The sequence below is a fragment of the Echinops telfairi genome, unplaced genomic scaffold (genome assembly GCF_000313985.2).
Source record: "Echinops telfairi isolate 266 unplaced genomic scaffold, ASM31398v2 ScPeMD7_7475;HRSCAF=8513, whole genome shotgun sequence".
Lineage (NCBI taxonomy): Eukaryota > Metazoa > Chordata > Mammalia > Afrosoricida > Tenrecidae > Echinops > Echinops telfairi.
The window spans coordinates 9,153,661-9,171,668 of NW_022111379.1; the positions used below are offsets into that span (position 1 = coordinate 9,153,661).

Consider the following 18,008-nt stretch of genomic DNA (forward strand, 5'->3'; position numbering starts at 1 on the left):
GCTCATCTCTTCCCTGTGACCCCTCTGTGAGGGGATGCCCAGTTGTCTACAGATGGGCATTGGGTTTCCACTCCATGCCCCTTCCTCATTCACCTTGGGTATGGTTTTATTCTGGGTCTTAGATGCCTGATACCTGATCCCATTGATACCTCATGATCACGCAGGCTGGTGTGCTTCTTCCATGTGGGCTTTGTTGCTTCTGAGCAAGATGGCCGCTTATTTATCTTCAAGCCTTTAAGACCCAAACGCTATAACTTTTGATAGCCGGGCACCATCAGCATTCTTCACCACATTGCTTATGCACCTGCTTTGCCTTCAGCGATTCTGTCGGGAAGGTGAGCAGAAGATGCTTTTCAAAGATTGTAGGAAACTTGGAAATATATATATATTTTGGAAATATATTTCAAATATATATATATCAAAGTATGTATATATATGCTTTTATATACAAAAGTATATATATCAAAAGTAAGTATATATATATACTTTTGAGATATATGTGTGTGTGTATATATATATATATATATATATACTTTTGATATATATGTATAGTTTTGCTACTAGGGTTCCAGTTCATGCATGCCTGGATTTATTCAAACAAAATGTGCTTAGACCTGTCTGTGTCATCAGCAGGTGACTACAGCCAGGCTCTCCCAGTCATACACACTTGTCTCAGTCTTGTTGCTAGGAGCTGTCGAGTCAAGTCTTGTCAGGTACCTTCAAAAAAGGATACTTCTGTGCCATTTTAAAAAAATGATTTTGCACTCAGGAATGAATCACAGTTTTATCAAAATGCAAGCAGGCATCTTCTCAGATCATTGACGCTTTGCAGTACATTTACAGGAATGCTGCCTACACGAAGCAACCATTTTTAGATGGTTCAAGTGTCTGAAGGAACACTGGGAAGAGTGCAAAGATGAGCCAAGAGAGGGAAGTCCTTAAACCTTAACTAATGACACTGTGGCTGAAGTCAGGACCAAACGTGGTTCTCCATTTTCTGTTTTGAACTTGATGGGTGCCGAAAGCATCGCACAAGGATCAGATGGGTTCACAGAGCCCATCTTCTCACGTCTTTTAAGTAAGAGCGAAGCTAATGAAGATCATTTTTATGGACTGAATTGTAACCAGGGACAAGGCTTGGGTTTACCAGTAAAATCCAGACAGCACAGTCCAATCCAAACAGTGGCTTTCAAAGGTCTCTGCTGGGGTAATTCAATTCCAGGCAGAAAAGTTAGCTCAGGAGATTATGGCCACAAGAGGGATTATGAGGAGGAAGTTTAAAGAAAATTGGAAATTACATTGGTGAGAAGGTCAGGGAGTCGCACCAAGGAACTTTTCCCCTTTATGACAATGCACCTGCATAATCCTTGAGGACAGCAAACTTTCATTGCAAAACTTTATCCCATCATTCCCCATCCCTCTTCTCACGCCATTCAGACTTCTTCTTGTTCTCAAGTGAGAAGAGTGTGTCTCCTGCCTCCAAGGAGGAAAATCCAGGAGTTCCCAGAATTCTCAGGAGAAGGCCACGCCCATAGAGTGGCCTCATTGGCTATGATCCGATTGACAGACGACGCGCTGCCCCTGCACTCTTAATCCTCTCAAGTCCCAAATTGACACCAGATTGTGGAACTACTACAGACACCTTCTCTCTTTTCCCTTCCTACTTTCCAATTTAATTGAAATAATGTAAAAATTCTGTTCTAGATTATTACCAAAGTTATTATGCCTTTGCCATTTGAGCATCCTTTAAAGATGGTTGTTAAGCTTTATCATCACATTACAACCAACTTGTTAGTCATAACCTTAAACTTCAATTTGTTTCATTCTCATGTCTACTCCTTTCTTGAATTATTTCATACAATTAATTTCCCATTAGGTTGTACAACTTAATCAAGTGTTTCTTAACGTTTACTTTGAGGGTCCATAAATATCTAAAAATGAATGTCTTTTTGTTGCCATTCATTAAAATAGTTTTGCTAAACATAAAATTTGAGGGGGAGGGAAGTCATAGTTCTTTCAGAATACTTCATAAATTTCCAGTGCTGCAGGTCAGAACTTCTCTTATTGCCTGATTTTTTCATGTATGGATAATCTGTTTGATTTTGTTCGCTAAAGATTTTAATATAATTTTCTCTTTATACTTGGCCATCATTGATCAAGATTATAAGCAGCTGAAATCTTCCTCCCTCCCCCCAAAATTCCTCCATGGCCACTTTGGATGTAAAAACTTGAGTCTTTCTTCAATGTGGGGGAGTTGCCATCTACTTTTTTAAAAATTTATTGATTTAATTTAATTAATTCATTTATTTTCTGCCACTATCATTATATGGATTTGGGAACTTCAAAACCTTCTTCTGCATCTTTTATTGTTTGTTTTTCCCTCTTTAATTCTGCAGCTTTGCATTTTGCTTTTCCAGAGTCCTCAGATAATTCCTTGGATTGATTTTCTTATTCACCAACTCACTTCTTTAGCAGACACCATTCTGCTATTCACTGCCTATGTGTACACCCACACACACTCACACACACATGCTCACACACACTCACACAAACAACACACATACTCATGCACACACATGCGCTCACACATACACACTTATGCACACACATGCACTCACACACACTCATGCATACACACACTCACACCACACACATGCACTCACACGCACTCATACACACACTCATGTACACACACACATACACTCATGCATACACACACTACACACATGCACTCACACATACACTCACACACATACACACACTCATCATTTGCATTGTTTCACCATTTACCCGTGTTCACTGGAAAGCCTCAACTGGTTTTTCTGCATAAAATCTTAAGACTACTAGTAGCTCTTCCTTCTGGCCATGGTCAAGAAGAAAGCACTCTGTCCCGAGACACTGAGCTAAGCTTTTGCCAGGGAGACGCACCAGAACTGACTTTCAGCGAGGGGTCTCTGCCACTTGATCACCCATCTGTGGAGTCCCTGTGTTGGTTTTCCCTTCACTACTTATCGTGACATTGGGGAAGGTTTAAAGAGCTCTGTCAGCCTCCTTCTGCCATGGGGCAGGCCCTCTGCTAGGGGCCGAGTGCGCCCATCAACCAATCGCCTATCCTTCGTGGAGGAGTTGGTTAGAGAAGCAACAAACGATCAAGATGCCATGTGACTGGACAAGTCTGCTTGTGCCACCACACTAACTGCTGAGTTCTGGGTTGGATCACCGCACCTCCTCTGGGTCTCCCACCTAATGGTTTCCCACACCAGTTCCTCCCGCCAGGCCCAGGGCCAACAGCCCGTGAGCACACAGCCCATGGTTGTTAAAGGGCAGGAGGAAGGATGAAGCGGGTGGGCGGGCAGGTGAGCGCAACAGAAGGCGCCTCGTTGACTGGCAAAGGCCTTTCCAAGAAGACCTCCTTGCAGGCTGGTGGACCAGGAAAGAGAGAGGGCATTAGACGGCGAGGCTTCCTGTCTGCAGAGACAGAGAGGCCTTCGTGAGTGGCCTGGATTTCCGGAGCTGCAGTGAAGGGTGTGTGGGAGGAACAAGTCCTGCACAGGTGAGCTGGGGTCAGACATGGAAGGGATCAGTGTTAGGTGTTAGGACTCTATCCTACACTTTCCAAAATGCCCCCCTGCTTGCTCCTTTGCCATGCCAGCCTGCGCATGTGGCCCCGTGGAGGTGCTGTTGGGCCCCGCTGATGGGTTTTAAGGCCAGGAGGAAGATGATGAGGCCCTTCCTCTGCTCCATCGTACTAGGCCAGCTTGAGATTCGGGAGACTCCTATTTGTTCCCTTGGCTGCTTACTTCCTTATAGCTATCATGTTTTACAAAGCGTTTGAGGCAATTCCTCACCGTACTCTGGGGTAGGTACCCAACAGAAATTGAAACAAAACATTTGAACCAAGGAAAAGGAAGTTCCTCCTAGGAGACTAAGGCCATAGACCATTGGATCAGGGAGTGGGCGCTGCAAGAAGACAGAGATGGTGGAGGAGCAGAGGAGGTGGTCGTAGCAGGGCAGAGGCTTTCCATCAAGAGTACCCTAAAGCACGTGGGAGCTCCTTTCCCACAAGAGCGATAGGGTCTCGGACCCCAGGTGAAGCTAAGACCCAAGTCCGGGTGTCAGATCTGTAAGCTCACGGGATGGTGGCTAGCTGAACAGAGCTTTGGATGGTAGGTGAGTGGGGAAAACAAAAAATACCTTCACCAAGTTTCAGAGGTTTGATGAGCTCATAAGCTGGGAAACCAGTGCCCAAGACCAGGACCCAGAATGATCAGTAGCAGGTGAGGAACGGGCAGGGCAGAGGCCGGCACTGGACAGCAGCGAAGGCAGGGAAGCGCTGTGGGCTGAAAGGAGAAGAGAGGGTCAAGGATTCTGAACAGTCGCTTCGCCGTTTGCTATTTTGGCTTAATAAAGGCTTCTGTGATTGCAGAGCAATACTTTTTGACTTGCCCTCGTATGTCTTAGAAAACACCCAGCCACCAGCCTGCGTGAAAGCAGGGAAAGTCTGCCAGCTGTGTAGAAGGCAGTGGCGTTCAGGGGGCAGAGCAGAAACTAGCCTGAGGGACGCTCCTGAGCCTGCATACCTGGACAGTCGTCCCTCTCCAACAGGCAGCCCTCACTTTTTCCCGCTGGGTAAACCATGGGCTGTTTAGGGTGGGTTCAGCCACTTGTCCAAAAAAACACTTTCTGCTTTCCCAGATGGTCTCCTGTCTCCTTCAGCCCTACACCCTTCCTTGAGGTTGTCGAGGAAGAGAAAGCGTCTCCGCTGTAAAATGAAGCGAAGGCTGGAGGGCTGGTCGGAGCCAGGGCAGGGCAGGAAGCAGGTGCCCCTGTCCTGGTGCCCCGGCCACTACACTCAGGCAGTGCTTCCGTACTAGCTTGGCTGGGTCGCAAAAGGGATTTTGCAAGGTGTTTGTTTGGCACTCAGAGTTCAGTTCCCCTCGGAGTTATGTTGTAAAAAGTAATGATTGCTACCCTGTCCACCTGAAACTTCACGTTCCTTTTCATCCACAGGAGAAAAAGAAACCGAAGTCAAATGAGATCAGGAGGTAGGCAGGCAGGTAGATTAGATGATGAGAGAGCTGCTGCTGGGTTTACTCCAACTCCTGGTGGCCGATGTGCAACAGAATGAAGGGCATCCCCAAGATCACGGTTCATTAGAACCCATGGTTAGGGTAATTGCAGTAAAATTAGACTTGCAAAACTGGAAGGGGACTCTGGTGGTGCAACAGCTAAAGCATTGGGCTGCTAAACAAAAGGTGGGTGCTTCCAACCCACCGCTGCTCCAAGGGAGAAAGATAGGACAGTCTGTTTCTCTAGAAAGTACAGCCTTGTAAACCCACTGGGACAGTTAGACCCTGCTCTGCAGGGTCACCGTGAGTGGGAAATGGCTCTAAGGCAAGGAAATAAACTTTAAAGAAACATTTTTTTTTATCCTAAAGTACTTTTCCTAAAACGTCCGTCTAAAATTAAGCCCCAAAGTTACCAAGGCAGGAAGAGACTGGAGGCACCCTAATGACCTTTAATGAAATGCGTCTGTTTCAGAGAGAAAGCCCTGAGTTTCCACCAGGAGAGGTGAGGCAGTTTGCTCCTATCCTTTCACCCGTGGTTCCAGATCAAGATCGCCACAAGGCTCCTCACCTGATCTTTTTACTGTTAGTATCGCTTTCCTCAAATTCCTTGTGAATTAGGTAGGGAGGTACATATTAGATCGATTGTTCTTGCCTTCAAGAACTTCAATGATTTATTAAACTTCCCAATGGCTTGCCTAGACCCCTCCCTCCTTCTTCCTGTCTCCCTCCTTCCCATCTCCTTCTTGTTGTCTATTACCTTCACTTGCACACCTATCTACTCTCTACCCTGTTGGCTCCCTTCCCTCCCATCCTCCCCCACTCCTGGCAACTGTCAAAGTCCGTGTCTTTTGGTTTGAAAACTTTTTCTTGATTAAAAACAAAACAAAACAAACACTGGTTTTGACTCATGAATAGGAAAGTGCTTAAAGATGTCACAATTGTTTGAGCTGCATAGGAGTGTCTATGCCACTGTTTGGCCATTGAATTTTGTAACAAAGTCCCACTTTGGCATATTTTACAATTTGGATATGTTCCGGCAAAGCTACTAGAGTCAGCGAGGTATTATGGGATTGCCGTGACTCAATAGATGAGTAATTTAAGAATTCTTGCTACTAAGTCTTATAAACTGTACTGAACAAGAGATCCAAATCTGAAGCTATCCATTCCCAACCGATTCTCCATCGAGCTAGATACATTTCTGAAGGCAGCGGCTCCATCTCTCCAACTCTTCTCTGGGGAACTCTGTGCTCTTCAATTGATAGCACCACGGAGCAGGAGTTGGGGCATCTTGAGGGGCAAACTGTATTCCTGTGACATGTTCTCTGAGTTTGGGGAACAAAATAAAAAGTCTGCAGGGGAAAAATCAGGACTGTAGGGTGGACGGGGCAGGGTTCCTCATGAAATTCTCTTAGGAGATTGAACATTGTCATGATGGGAAAATTTCCCCCAGCACAACTTCCCCTGGACTTTGCCGTACCAATCCAGTTTTTGGTGATTCTTAAAACTTCTACCTAATAAATACTGTGACTGTCCTCGAACCTATCTGCCCTTGACCCCTTGGGAATTTTCAAGGGACAGCTCTCTGTCTTGAATTGAGCTGGTCTGTCAAATCCCCTGAGAGCCTCTGTTTTAACTGAAACTGTTGTGGAGGGCACCCTCCCTCGCGAGAGTCAGACAGATGTGTTTGTGAGAGAGCTGCTGCAGCCATTCACTGGGCACGGAGACAGGTGGGATCACGTTTTCCTTGGAATAAACCTGTGCCCCTGTGACTGGACCCCCAGGGGCAGTACTTTTAGGCCCGCCTTTATGGAAGAGCTGCCTGTTTACAACATATGTTATTGAGCTCATCAATTGCTACCATCATCTCCAAATGCTGTTTTCCTTACTCATGCCTTCAATGCACTGACTCTTCTAGGCAGACACTCCCCCCGCCCATTTCATTTAAATTTGTTGTTAGTGCCCTTGAGTCATGTGACTCATAGTGACCCTTTATACAACATAATAAAACACTGCCTGGTCTCATAGCACTTGCAACAGTTTTCATAACTGAGCCAATCTCTCTTCTTGACAGTCTCCCTCTTTTATGTTGCACCCCTTCTTTACCGAGCATGATATCCTTCTTCAGGGACTGGTTTGTCTTGATCTTGCGTATGCCCCACCATGTCCCCCAGGAGATGGCAGGGAACCAGTCTCATGAGGTGCATTTATACTATAGTGTAAACGACTAACGGATTGCTTCCCTGTCCTATAGTTTGCTGTACCGACAGAGGCTGTTCCTTTACTACTTGCCCAAAGTGAAAAACTCCCAACTTGCTGTGGATATTGAGAGGGAGAGTTTTCCTGCTACCCTGGAGGCCGCCTCTGTGGTCATCTCGCCTTGACTGTCCCTGTTTTCATAGCATCTTTGTTTCCTGCACATCTGAGCCACACACATGCACACACACAACCAGCTGGGGTTGCTGCCATGTCAAGATAAACGAACACAGAAGAAGGACCCTTGTGGGGGGGAAAGCAAAGGACATTCATGAAGCTGTCGCTGCAGCTACACCAGCAGGCACACAAACCTTGCATTTTTTTGCAAAAGAGCTTTTATATATGGGTGCAATCTATCTATACATATAACACGCAAAACATGTGTCAATTGGCTATGTCACTGGTGAGCATTCTGGTCAACAGTGAGCTATTCGTCGTTAAGTATGGGGGAGGTAAATTCTCTATGCAGATTTGTGCCTTGGAAGGATCAATGTTTCCTAAACCCTGAGTTGTTCCAAGTTCAACTGCATTCATTGAAGAGAATTAATGCTCCTACGGGGTTCAGTGTCTCCAACTGAGGACTTGATACACGATTCTGTTGTCTAGACCTTCTCCAACTCGAAGTGGTCTCTTATCATTTTAGTCCTGTGAATCTTACCTGTTCCTTGTCATGCTGATAGGTCTAGGTACTTCTTCGCATTACGGAACAGCTGTTGGGCACGTGAGCCTGGGATTCCCCGTACACGGACCGTCATTTGCTAGGAGGAAAGCTATGTTCTTCTCGACATCTGCGGTCATCCAGTTCTGTGGGCTGAGCATTCAGAAAACAAACACCTGCCATTTTCCACCCCCCTTTCCAGAGGTGCTCTCCTGTAGGTCCCCGTTAAGTTCTGATCCTGGCGCTTCCTGGGAGCGGGGGTCCACCTCACTCCTGCCTCCCCCAAAGCGTCAAGCACACAGGAAGGGCCCCACGAATGAAAGCGAAGGAACCATTAGACTGAGGCCTGTTGCGGTCAGCCTGGCCCACGGGGCTGGGGTGGGTGGGGAGCCCCTTGGTGGGTGGGGAGCCCCCTGGTGGGCTACTCCAATTCACAAGGTGGGCCACCAGATGCACCCCCATCGTGTCAGGTCTCTTCCCCGTCAAGTAAAGGGTTCATATTAAAAGGAGAAGACCCTCAGTGAGATGGATTGGCAGAGGGACCACAACCATGGAGTCAAGCAGTGTCCCCTTCTGTGCGCTGGGGGGCGAGGAATTGGCATCAAGAAACCACAAACATGCTGCTGGACCTAGTGGTCCAGTCCACCTCTGACACACGAGCCAGTCCACCTCTGACACACGAGCGGGAAAAGACCTGGTGGTCCAGTCTACCTCTGAGCAGGTAATCCTTTGGACACAATCCTGTGCTGGCACATGGGTTGCCATGAGTTAAAATGGACTCTCAGGCAATTGGTATGGTAGGGTACGGTAATATGCTTACAGACCTGGAGACATGTCTATGGTGGAAGTTCAGGAAAGAAGTTACAAAATAATGGCATAGCAGGTCCATGTTTTTTAAGAACAAACACCAAGCCCCCACCACCAAAAATTGTTTTAGATAATTAAGCCATTTATTTAATCCCTAAATGACTCAGTTTTTCATCTGAGCAATGAGGATGATGACAGTAATTCTTAGTCAACGGGCTCTTTAAAAAAAAAAAAAAGTACTGTGTTTTAGGCCCAAGCTCACACAGCAAACTAGGGTCCAGTGTAATAATTCTAGGACAGGTTGTTCTGGTTATAATTGTTGCGATGTTATTTTCAGTGTTTCCATTCTGCTTGTTTTTCTTCTGTTGATCTAGCTTCCCTGCCCCTCCTCGCCTTCTCGCAGTCGCTTTTGGGCAACTATCTCTTGGTCTCCTGTGACTGCTTAAGGGCGCACATGCCTGAGGGTGATATTGTTCACTCTATAAGCTGGTCTACTATTGAGCTGAAAGGAGACCTCCAGGAGCGGCTTCAGATCTAAGTTAAAGGGGATAGTAGGGTGAAAGTCTTAAGGACATTTTAGTCTCGATCAGTCCAGTAAGTCTGGTCTTCTTTTAGGAATTTGAGTGTTGACCTCCGCCCCCACTCTCTCCAGGATCTTCCATTGTATCCCTGGTCAGGACAGTTGGTGGTAGTAGCGGGCACCATCCAGTTCTTCTGATCCCAGGCTAGAAGAAGCTGTGCGCCGTGTGAGCTACTGGCCCTGTGGACTAGTTTTTTTATTCTCATCTAAGATAATCGTATCTGACCTGGCCACTCACAAACGTGACCCGAGATGCTACTCATGAAACCAGGACGTAAAGCATCATCTTTATGAACAACGCTATGCCAATTGACTGAGTTGGCCCTTGAGCCTCAGAGCTTCTGGTGCCGCTGAAGTGGGGTGATAGGTGCCAGGTCCGTAGACTCCTGCAAGTGGCAGCCTCCTCTGGCTGTTTGTGTAAGGAAGGTGGTTTGGGTCCGAATGAGGAGGAAAGATGCACCCCGGGGCACTCGCATGATTTCCGGGAGGTGAGGAGGAGAAATCCCTAAAGTGGTGGAAAGAAATTAACTTTTTCGTTGTATTCTCTTTACATTGCCCCACGGATGGAAGCTAGCTGTTGTCACAACTTCAGGAACATCCATAATGTCTTCATATCGTATTAGTAGATGGGGTACTATCACCATAACCACAAATGGTGAATTGGGAAAAGCACAGGCTAGAAGCAGGACTGTGATTCCGAGTTCTGTGATTTCTGAGTCGGAATTTAACCATCGGAATTTAAAGTGCGGGAGACGTAAACTAATCCGGCCTCCTGTTGTCCGCAGCATCTACTGCAGGGGCTGCGCCAAGCCGCTGTGCTGCTCGTGCGCGCTCCTCGACACGGGCCACAGCCAGGACAAGCGGGACATCTGCACCGAGATTCAGCAGCGACAGGAGGAGCTGGACACCATGGCGCAGGCGCTGCAGGTACAGGAGGGCGCCTTCGCGGAGGCGCACGCGCGCATGGCCACCATCACCAGCCAGCTGGACAGCATACGCAAGGACACGGAGAAACTGATCCGGTCGCAGGTGAGCGAGGTGGTGGAGCAAGTGCTGGCGCTGGAGCGGGAGTTGCTGCAGAGCGTGGAGGCGCGGTTCGAGCTTGACAACCAGGAGATCGCCAAGCACCTGGGCCACCTGGACGCAGTGCTGCAGCGCATCCGCACGGGGGGCACGCTGGTGCAGAAGATGAAAGGCTACGCTTCGGGCCAGGAGGTGCTGGACATGCACAGCTTTCTGTGCGAGGCATTGCGCTGCCTGAGCCAGGAGGAGCCCCAGAGCCTGAAAGCCCCCGTGAGCCCCCACAGCTTCGAGGAGTTCAAAGATGAGTTCAAGGAGCGCCTGAAGACCCTCGTGTCTTCCATCACCTGGGAGATGGGTAAGCACACCGAGCCACTTCTGCGGGCCACCTGTGGGCCATTTGAAAAGGCTTCTTCTAACCCATTGCCCGCTGGGGAATGGGGGACCGAAAGGATAGTCTCCATTTGTCAGAAAAGGATATTAGGTTTTGATTAAGTCTCTTGGGTCTAATTAAGTCACAGGTTCCAGGGTGCAAGCAAAGGGAGTGGGGAGGTCCCGGCATGGATCTGCCCCCACTAGGAGGGGGACACTTTACACAAAGCTCTCTGTGGATTAGAGTGACCCAAAGGAGTCGTGGGAAGCTGAGAAAGGGCAGAGTTTGGGCTCCAGAGAGACCGAGGGTTCTTGAAGGGTCTCTCGGCACCCTGCGCCCAGGAACAGAGATGTCAACGGGGCCATGAGGGTTAAGGCAGAAGTGGGCCCCACAAACTCGCTGGAGGGCTTAGGTGCTGGCCCCCAACCTTGCAGGGCTGGGGGAGAGAACACTTGTTTTCAGGATGGCCTCCCCTCCAGCTGCCCCGCCTTTGTAGGCCCAGCTGGTACTGGGCACATAGGGGCCCATGGATAGAGGGCTCTCATTTCTTTTCCTAGAGCCAAAGGATGTGGCCTACAAAGACAGGGGACATGACCTGCATGCTTCCCTGTCCAGACAGTAACTGTGACCCATATGCAGATGATGACCCCACAGACTTCAAACCACTGGCCTTGAGTACTGTACCCTGGCCACGGCAAGGAGAGGAGGGGTTGTACTCCGCAGCTCAAGGGATCGAATCCAGGCTTCCTGACAACTAGGCTGCTGCGGGTCAGCGGAGTGTGGGAGAGCCTCGCTGAATGTGGACAGGCCGGTGAGCCGCACTGGCTTCAAGACTGTCTACACATTGTCTTGCTGGGGGTGCAGAGATGGAGAGAGGACTGGAGTTAGGGGTCAATGGCATGCGCTCTCTCCCTTCACGCTGCACTCAGGGTGTAGCTGAGAGAGAGAGTTCAGTCGAGACAGACAGACAAAGACAGGAGAGCTTTCCTACCCACTGTTCATCCCTCCCTGAAGCTGCCCCTGCCCTGAAAGATGCCCTCATGAGGCAGATGGGGCTGCTCCTTAGGTGCCCTGGGGACTGCCCTGACCTGCCTAAGACATTTTTTCTCCAGATGAAGCTCAACCCAAGAGAGCCAATCCCGAGGCTGCCAGCACTCCCGGGGACCCTTTTGATGTTGACCTGGTGAGTTGGGGTTGAGGTGTGAAGAGGAGGCTTGGGGCACCCCCGCGGGTCAAAGGACCTGAGAGTTCCTGTATCAGAAGGGAACCCCTGCTTGCTGTTCCCATATGTGGTCCAATCCAGTGGCTGAGTTGAACCTTTCCTGTGAGTAGGAGTATGGGAAGCCATGCAGGAAAGGCTGGCTGGCTCTGGGCACTTGAATGCCAAAGTAGCCCTTTGTGGGACATGAGCCAGGTTCAGGAGGGGGCCCCTAGGTGCAGTGGTGAACAGAAATAAATGAAAGGGGTGGTCACTATCGGGTATCCCTGCTGGGCATGACAGATAACCTGTGCCCCATCCCAGATATATGAACCTTTCCCTGGGTTCAACAGACGTGGCCCTTGACAAAGAGTAGGGCCAGAAGTCAGGTTCCAGCCCAGCGGGCTGGCTCCCACCTTTCAGATTCTAGGGCCAGCATATATCTAAGGGCCATAGATGGTCAGCATTGGCAGGTGCCCATATGCCATCTAGTATTGGAATTCCCTCTGCACTACCCCAGCTCATGCTGCCTCTCTGTAGTGCCTTGACTTAGAAAGCTCCACTCTGGATAGAAATACAATAGCATCATTTTAACTTGCCCTCAGTGCCACTCGCCAGCATGGCTACTCTCTACCAGGATGGGCTTGCTCCGTTCCTGTGAGGTGAGAACCCAGCTCTCACAAATCGAACACAAAAGGACCAAGAAGGGGCACAGTCGCCAATTGAGAAAGATAGAGAAAAAACAACCAAGTTGGGGCGTAAGGGCCTCCTGGAGGAGCATGGGGAGGGACTCCAGGGCCCAGAAAGTTATTCAATCCAGCTCTGTCACCTATCCTGCGTTCTGTGACAAGTTCTCACACAAAGGGTTTGTTGACCGTTTCTTTGAAGGCAAACAAAGCATACTATTTCAGCCAATTTGTCTAAGTCTGGAGGGGAAGATAAAGCCCAAATTAGGGTGTATAACTGACACCTGCAGAATGCTGTGTTTCAGCAGTGTCCCGGGGAACAGGAGAGAACGTGTTTACACGACCTTAGTCGAAGGTCAGGCCTTCACTGTCTCAGCCCCCTGGGTTTGAGCTGTCAGCTCTTTCCCTCAGGCCTTGGCTAGACTGTGGAGTATGGTGATAGTCTTGTTTTACTTGGAAATGAGGCTCAGACTGTCCCATGAATGCACTCTGTTACCAGAAGCTGTTACGGGACAGCATTCTGCTCCAGGTTCAGAGTTTACCACCAATATCGCCACATTCAGAGATTTTGACACGCATTCCTTTTTTAGAGTTCATCTCAAGACAATCTGTTCCCACAAGTTCCTTCTTGTGGACTTGCTATCTGCTCTCCTCCTATTCTGGTAATCTGAGCTGACATATGCCTGCTTTTCAAGGGGCTGGGTCCAGGATAGACTGGTCCTCCATGGAATGTGGGTCTTCGGGTGCAGGGGTGGGGGTGGGGGTGGCGGGCCTTTCCAATTTTGCCATTGCATGACCAATAGGTGAGAGAGGTTGTTGTGTGCCTTGGCAATCAGGGGAGGCTTCCTAGAGAAAACAAGATGTGGTGTCCCATGCTCAGAAAGAGCATGAAGTCTTGTTCACCCTTACAGAGGGTGAACCTAAGACCCAGAGACAGTATGACTTTCCCAAGACCACACCGCAAGCTAGTGGCTGGGTTAGAAACCACCTCCTGTCTTCTTTGGGCATTATATCCCCGTATACACAGATTATAAAGTGAAAGGGGGCATTTTATTCTAATCTTCTTAGGTAGGTAATATAATCACATGATCAAAAATTAAAACCTGAAGCAATTGATGCAAAGTCAATGGTTAGTCTCTCACTTACTGGAGAGAAATGAAAAGCATTCCCCTTTCGTCTGGGAATCAGCCAGGGCTACCCTTTATTCCCACTCTTCTTTAATAGCGTCCTAAAGCCTTAGCCTGTCCTAGAAGACACCAGAAAGCTGTCAAGGCATCCAGATTTGCAAAGAGAAAGCAAAGCTCTCTGTACTCGCAGATGACATACTCCTATATATAGAAAACCCCAAAGACTCAATAAAAAAATTGCAGCAACCAATTGAAAATCTTGGCAATGTAGCAGGCTATAAGCCCAACATACAAAAGCCAGTTGGATTCTTGTAAATGAAAGGAAAAGACCCGGAAAAGGAAATTAAATGAAAAACGCCATTTTACAATAATGACCCAAAAGATAAAATACTTAGGAATAAATCTAACCAGAGAAACAAAAGATATATACAAAGAAAACTATGAAACACTTCTACAGGAAATCAAGAGACTTACATAGATAGAATACCCCATGCTCATGGATAGGAAGACTAATATAGTGAAAATGTCAATATTACTGAAAGCACTGTATAAATTCAATGCAATTCCAATCCAAGTCCCAGCACAATTCTTAAGTTTAAAAATTACAAAAGGAAAAACTAATCAAAAAACTTTATATGGGAAGGAAAGAAATCTAGGATAGACAAAACGATGTTAAAAAACAAACTTGGTGGCCTTTCACTCCAGATTTCAAAGCCTATCATACAGCCACAGTAATCAGAACAGCTTGGTATTGGTGCAACAATAGATGTGTAGACCAATGAATGGACCCCAACAGAGAACCCAGAAATACAGCCAAGCACCGATTGCCACTTGATTTTTGATAAAAGGACTAAAACACATTAAGAGGGGGAGGAGATAGTCATTTCAGCAAATGGTGTTGGAAAATTCGGATCTCCACCTGCAAAAGAATGAAACAGGACTCAAAGATTAAAGACCTAAGTGAAGCCTTAGAACCACATTCATCGCAAGTGAAAAATCAGCGACACACTTGAGGATTCTGATTCAAGGCATAAAAAACGTCATCAAACATAATGAAAATCACCCCCACTACAGAAGACAAAACAGAAGAGCGGGACCTCCTAAAAATATGACACTTATGTACATCAAAAGATGTTATCAAAAAGGTAAAAAGAGAACTCACAGATTGGGAAAAAAATATTTGGCAATGATATATCAGATAAACAGCTAATTTGAAAAGTCTATAGAAAACTACAATACTTAATAAGAAAAACACTAATAGCCCAATAAAAAATGGACACAAAGCATGGACAACATCCGGGTGACAAACAATAATACGAAGAAATGCTCAATTTCATTAGCCATAAGAGAAATACAAATTAAAATGATGAGACATCACCTCAGACCAACACTCATAGCAAATTTGAAAAAGCAGAAAATTGCATAATAAATGCTGTGAAGCTATGGAACTTCTGGAATGCTCAGACACTGCTGGTGGAATTGCAGAATCAACATGGAAAACAGCATGGTGCGTCCTTGTGCAAACACCCTATGATCTTGCAATTTCTCTACTTGGTAGATGCCCTAAAGGAACAAAGCTCAAAACACGAATCACGAACAAATATCTGCACACCTATTTTTAACCACGTAGATTTCCACAATAGCAAAAAGATGGAGACAGTCAAAACCCTCCTGTGGAGGAACAGAAGAACAAACTGTGGTTCACACATGGAATATTATGTATCCACAAAAACAATGATGTGTCTGTCAAACATCTCATGACATGGACAAGATTGAAAGACACTGTGCTCGGAAAATGTAGTCAATCTTACAAAGATAAATGTTTCATGAGACCATGATTATAAAGGGAGGGGGAAAAGTGGATTTCCCACCCAAGGAGAAGACTGTGGAGACTTTGAGGAGACTGGGGTGCAGGATGGGGGTGGAGAGAGGAGGGGCAGGGAGGCAAGGAGGGAGACTGAGTGGGTGAAGAAGCCAAAAGAACCACACACTGCACAAGGGTGTTTACTGGGATGCAGTCACTGTTTGGAAGCCAAGGGTGGTGCAACTGGGGTGGGGGGGGATAATAATTTTTAAAACAAGTTTTTTTAAAAAGAGAAAGGTCATAACCTTAAACCCCTTCCTGTTTACTCACTCCTCAGATCTCAACACGAGTGTCTGAGGGTTTATACAAGGAGAAAAGGGCACATGGAACCAGACTCCAATGATTTTGTGACACACGGCTAGTTTCAGACACAAGTCAAACCCATAGCCTGCTTCATGAAGGGCCCTTGTAGACAGAGTAGAGCTGCTTCTTACAGTTTCACAGCCTCATCTTTCTCCTGTGGAATGATTGGTGGGTTTGAACCATTGACTTCGTGGTCAGCCCAACACCAAACCCATAGTGTCAACCGGGTTTCTTTTCCAGATTCAAGTCGCTGGTCAATAAACAGTCAGGGAGTTGGGTGGCAGTCCTCAAAGTCAGGCGCTCCTACTCCCATGAAGAGCTACAGTCGATGAAACCCACGAGGGCAGTTGGGTGGCAACTTGGCACATCCTCCTGTAACCAGGGGCGATAGAGTAGGCTTTCTACTCCCATAAAGAGTGACAGTCTCGGGAACCCACAAGGAGTCCTTCTACTCGGTTTAGATTTGCTATGAGTCAAAATCACTCGATGGCCTTGAGAGTTGTTTTGTAAGGAGCACCCCCCCCCCCACTGTGTGTGTGTGTGTGTGTGTGTGGCTAAAGCACTCAGCTGCTCACTGCAAAGCTGGAGATTCAATTCCACCCAGGGGCACCTCAGAAGAAAGGCCTGGCAACCCGCTGCCCACCTATCAACCATTGGAGCACCTCGCTCCTCTGGCACGCGTGGACTTGCCATGAGCCCGTCAGCTGGACGGTCCCTGGGGAATGCTCTTGTAAAGCCAGAGCAGATGTGACCGCTCAGTCCCCGGCCCTCTGCTGGTGGAACCTGGAGCTTCGGAAACCGGAAAGGGCTTCCATTGCAAAGCCTTCCGCTTTCTCTTTGGTGACCGGCTGGGGTGGGTCGTGTGGAACTGAAGTGTGAGTGCAAAGGTGAGGCAGGCCCAGGGGGTCCGGGTGGGGGGGTGGGAACAGGGTCAGCCGCAGGCGGAGGCCAGATTTGAACTCCTCCCTTGTTGAAACGGCTCATGTGCTCTCGTAGCTAGACCCCAGGAACAGGTGATGAGAGCTGAGCAGACACATCGTGCCAGGCAGAGGCAGGGTGGGGTGGGGCTGGGGCCCACGGACTCTCCTCTCTCTGTTGACTTAAACGATGTTATAATACTTTCAGGGGGGGAAATACACTTGTTTTTTAAAAGCCATAAAACAACTATGCATCAGGCTTCGTAACACTTGGAGTGAGAGTAGGGTGGGGTGGGGGCTGGAGGACACAGAGCCTAGTGGCCCAAGTAGATAAAAGGTGGGGTTTTTTTTTAATTAAATACTTTTATTGGGGGTTCTTACATCTCTTATCACAATCCATACATTCATCCAGTGTGTCAAGCACATTTGCACATGTTGCCATCATCATTTTCAAAGCATTTTCTTTTTACTGGAGCCCTTGATATCAGCTCCTCGTTTTCCCCCTCCCTCCCCCCCTTGATAAGTTATAAATTATTATTTTCATATCTTACATCGTCATCTGTCTCCATTCACCCACTAGAAAAAGGGTTTTTACATACTAACCATTTGTAGCGTCAGGCATGAGAGGATAAAGCAGGGCCTTTTAAAAATTTTTGTTATAGCCAATACCCATTGTTAAAATTATGTCTGACATCATGACCTCAGTGTATACACACACACACACACACACACACACAAGTTCTACAAAACAAATTACTCTTACAATATGGGGAGCAGGAGCCCTCGTGGTTCTGTCAGATAAACACATGTCCCTTAATCACGAGGTTTGCACCCAGGGGTCTTGCCCTCAGAAGATTTACAGCCTCGCTAACTCAATAGAGCAGCGGTTCTCAACCTGTGAGTCGGGACCTGTGTTAGTTTGGGTAGACTAGAGAAACAAATCGATAGAAACTCATATGTGTGTAGGAAAGAGTTTTATATACAAGAGGAATTGAACATTGAGAAAACATCCCAACCCAGTCCAGTCCAAGGTCATACGTCTGATATTAGCCCATATATCTGATACCAATCTATAAAGTCCTCTTCAGACTCACGAAACACATGCAATGAAGCCAAATGCAGGACGATCACAAGCCAGTGGGTAGAAAGTCTT

At 47.4% G+C, this 18,008-nt stretch overlaps 1 protein-coding gene across 3 annotated transcripts in view; it reads left to right on the forward strand.

Moving 5' to 3' along the window:
* PML (PML nuclear body scaffold) overlaps positions 1–18,008 on the forward strand; it is a 44,078-nt gene that overhangs the window by 7,036 nt on the left and 19,034 nt on the right. For all 3 annotated transcript variants that reach the window (XM_045285814.1, XM_045285816.1, XM_045285815.1), the window contains exons 3-4: positions 10,153–10,745; positions 11,873–11,943. In XM_045285814.1, the coding sequence (XP_045141749.1) occupies positions 10,153–10,745; positions 11,873–11,943 (664 nt within the window). The remainder of the gene's footprint in view (positions 1–10,152; positions 10,746–11,872; positions 11,944–18,008) is intronic.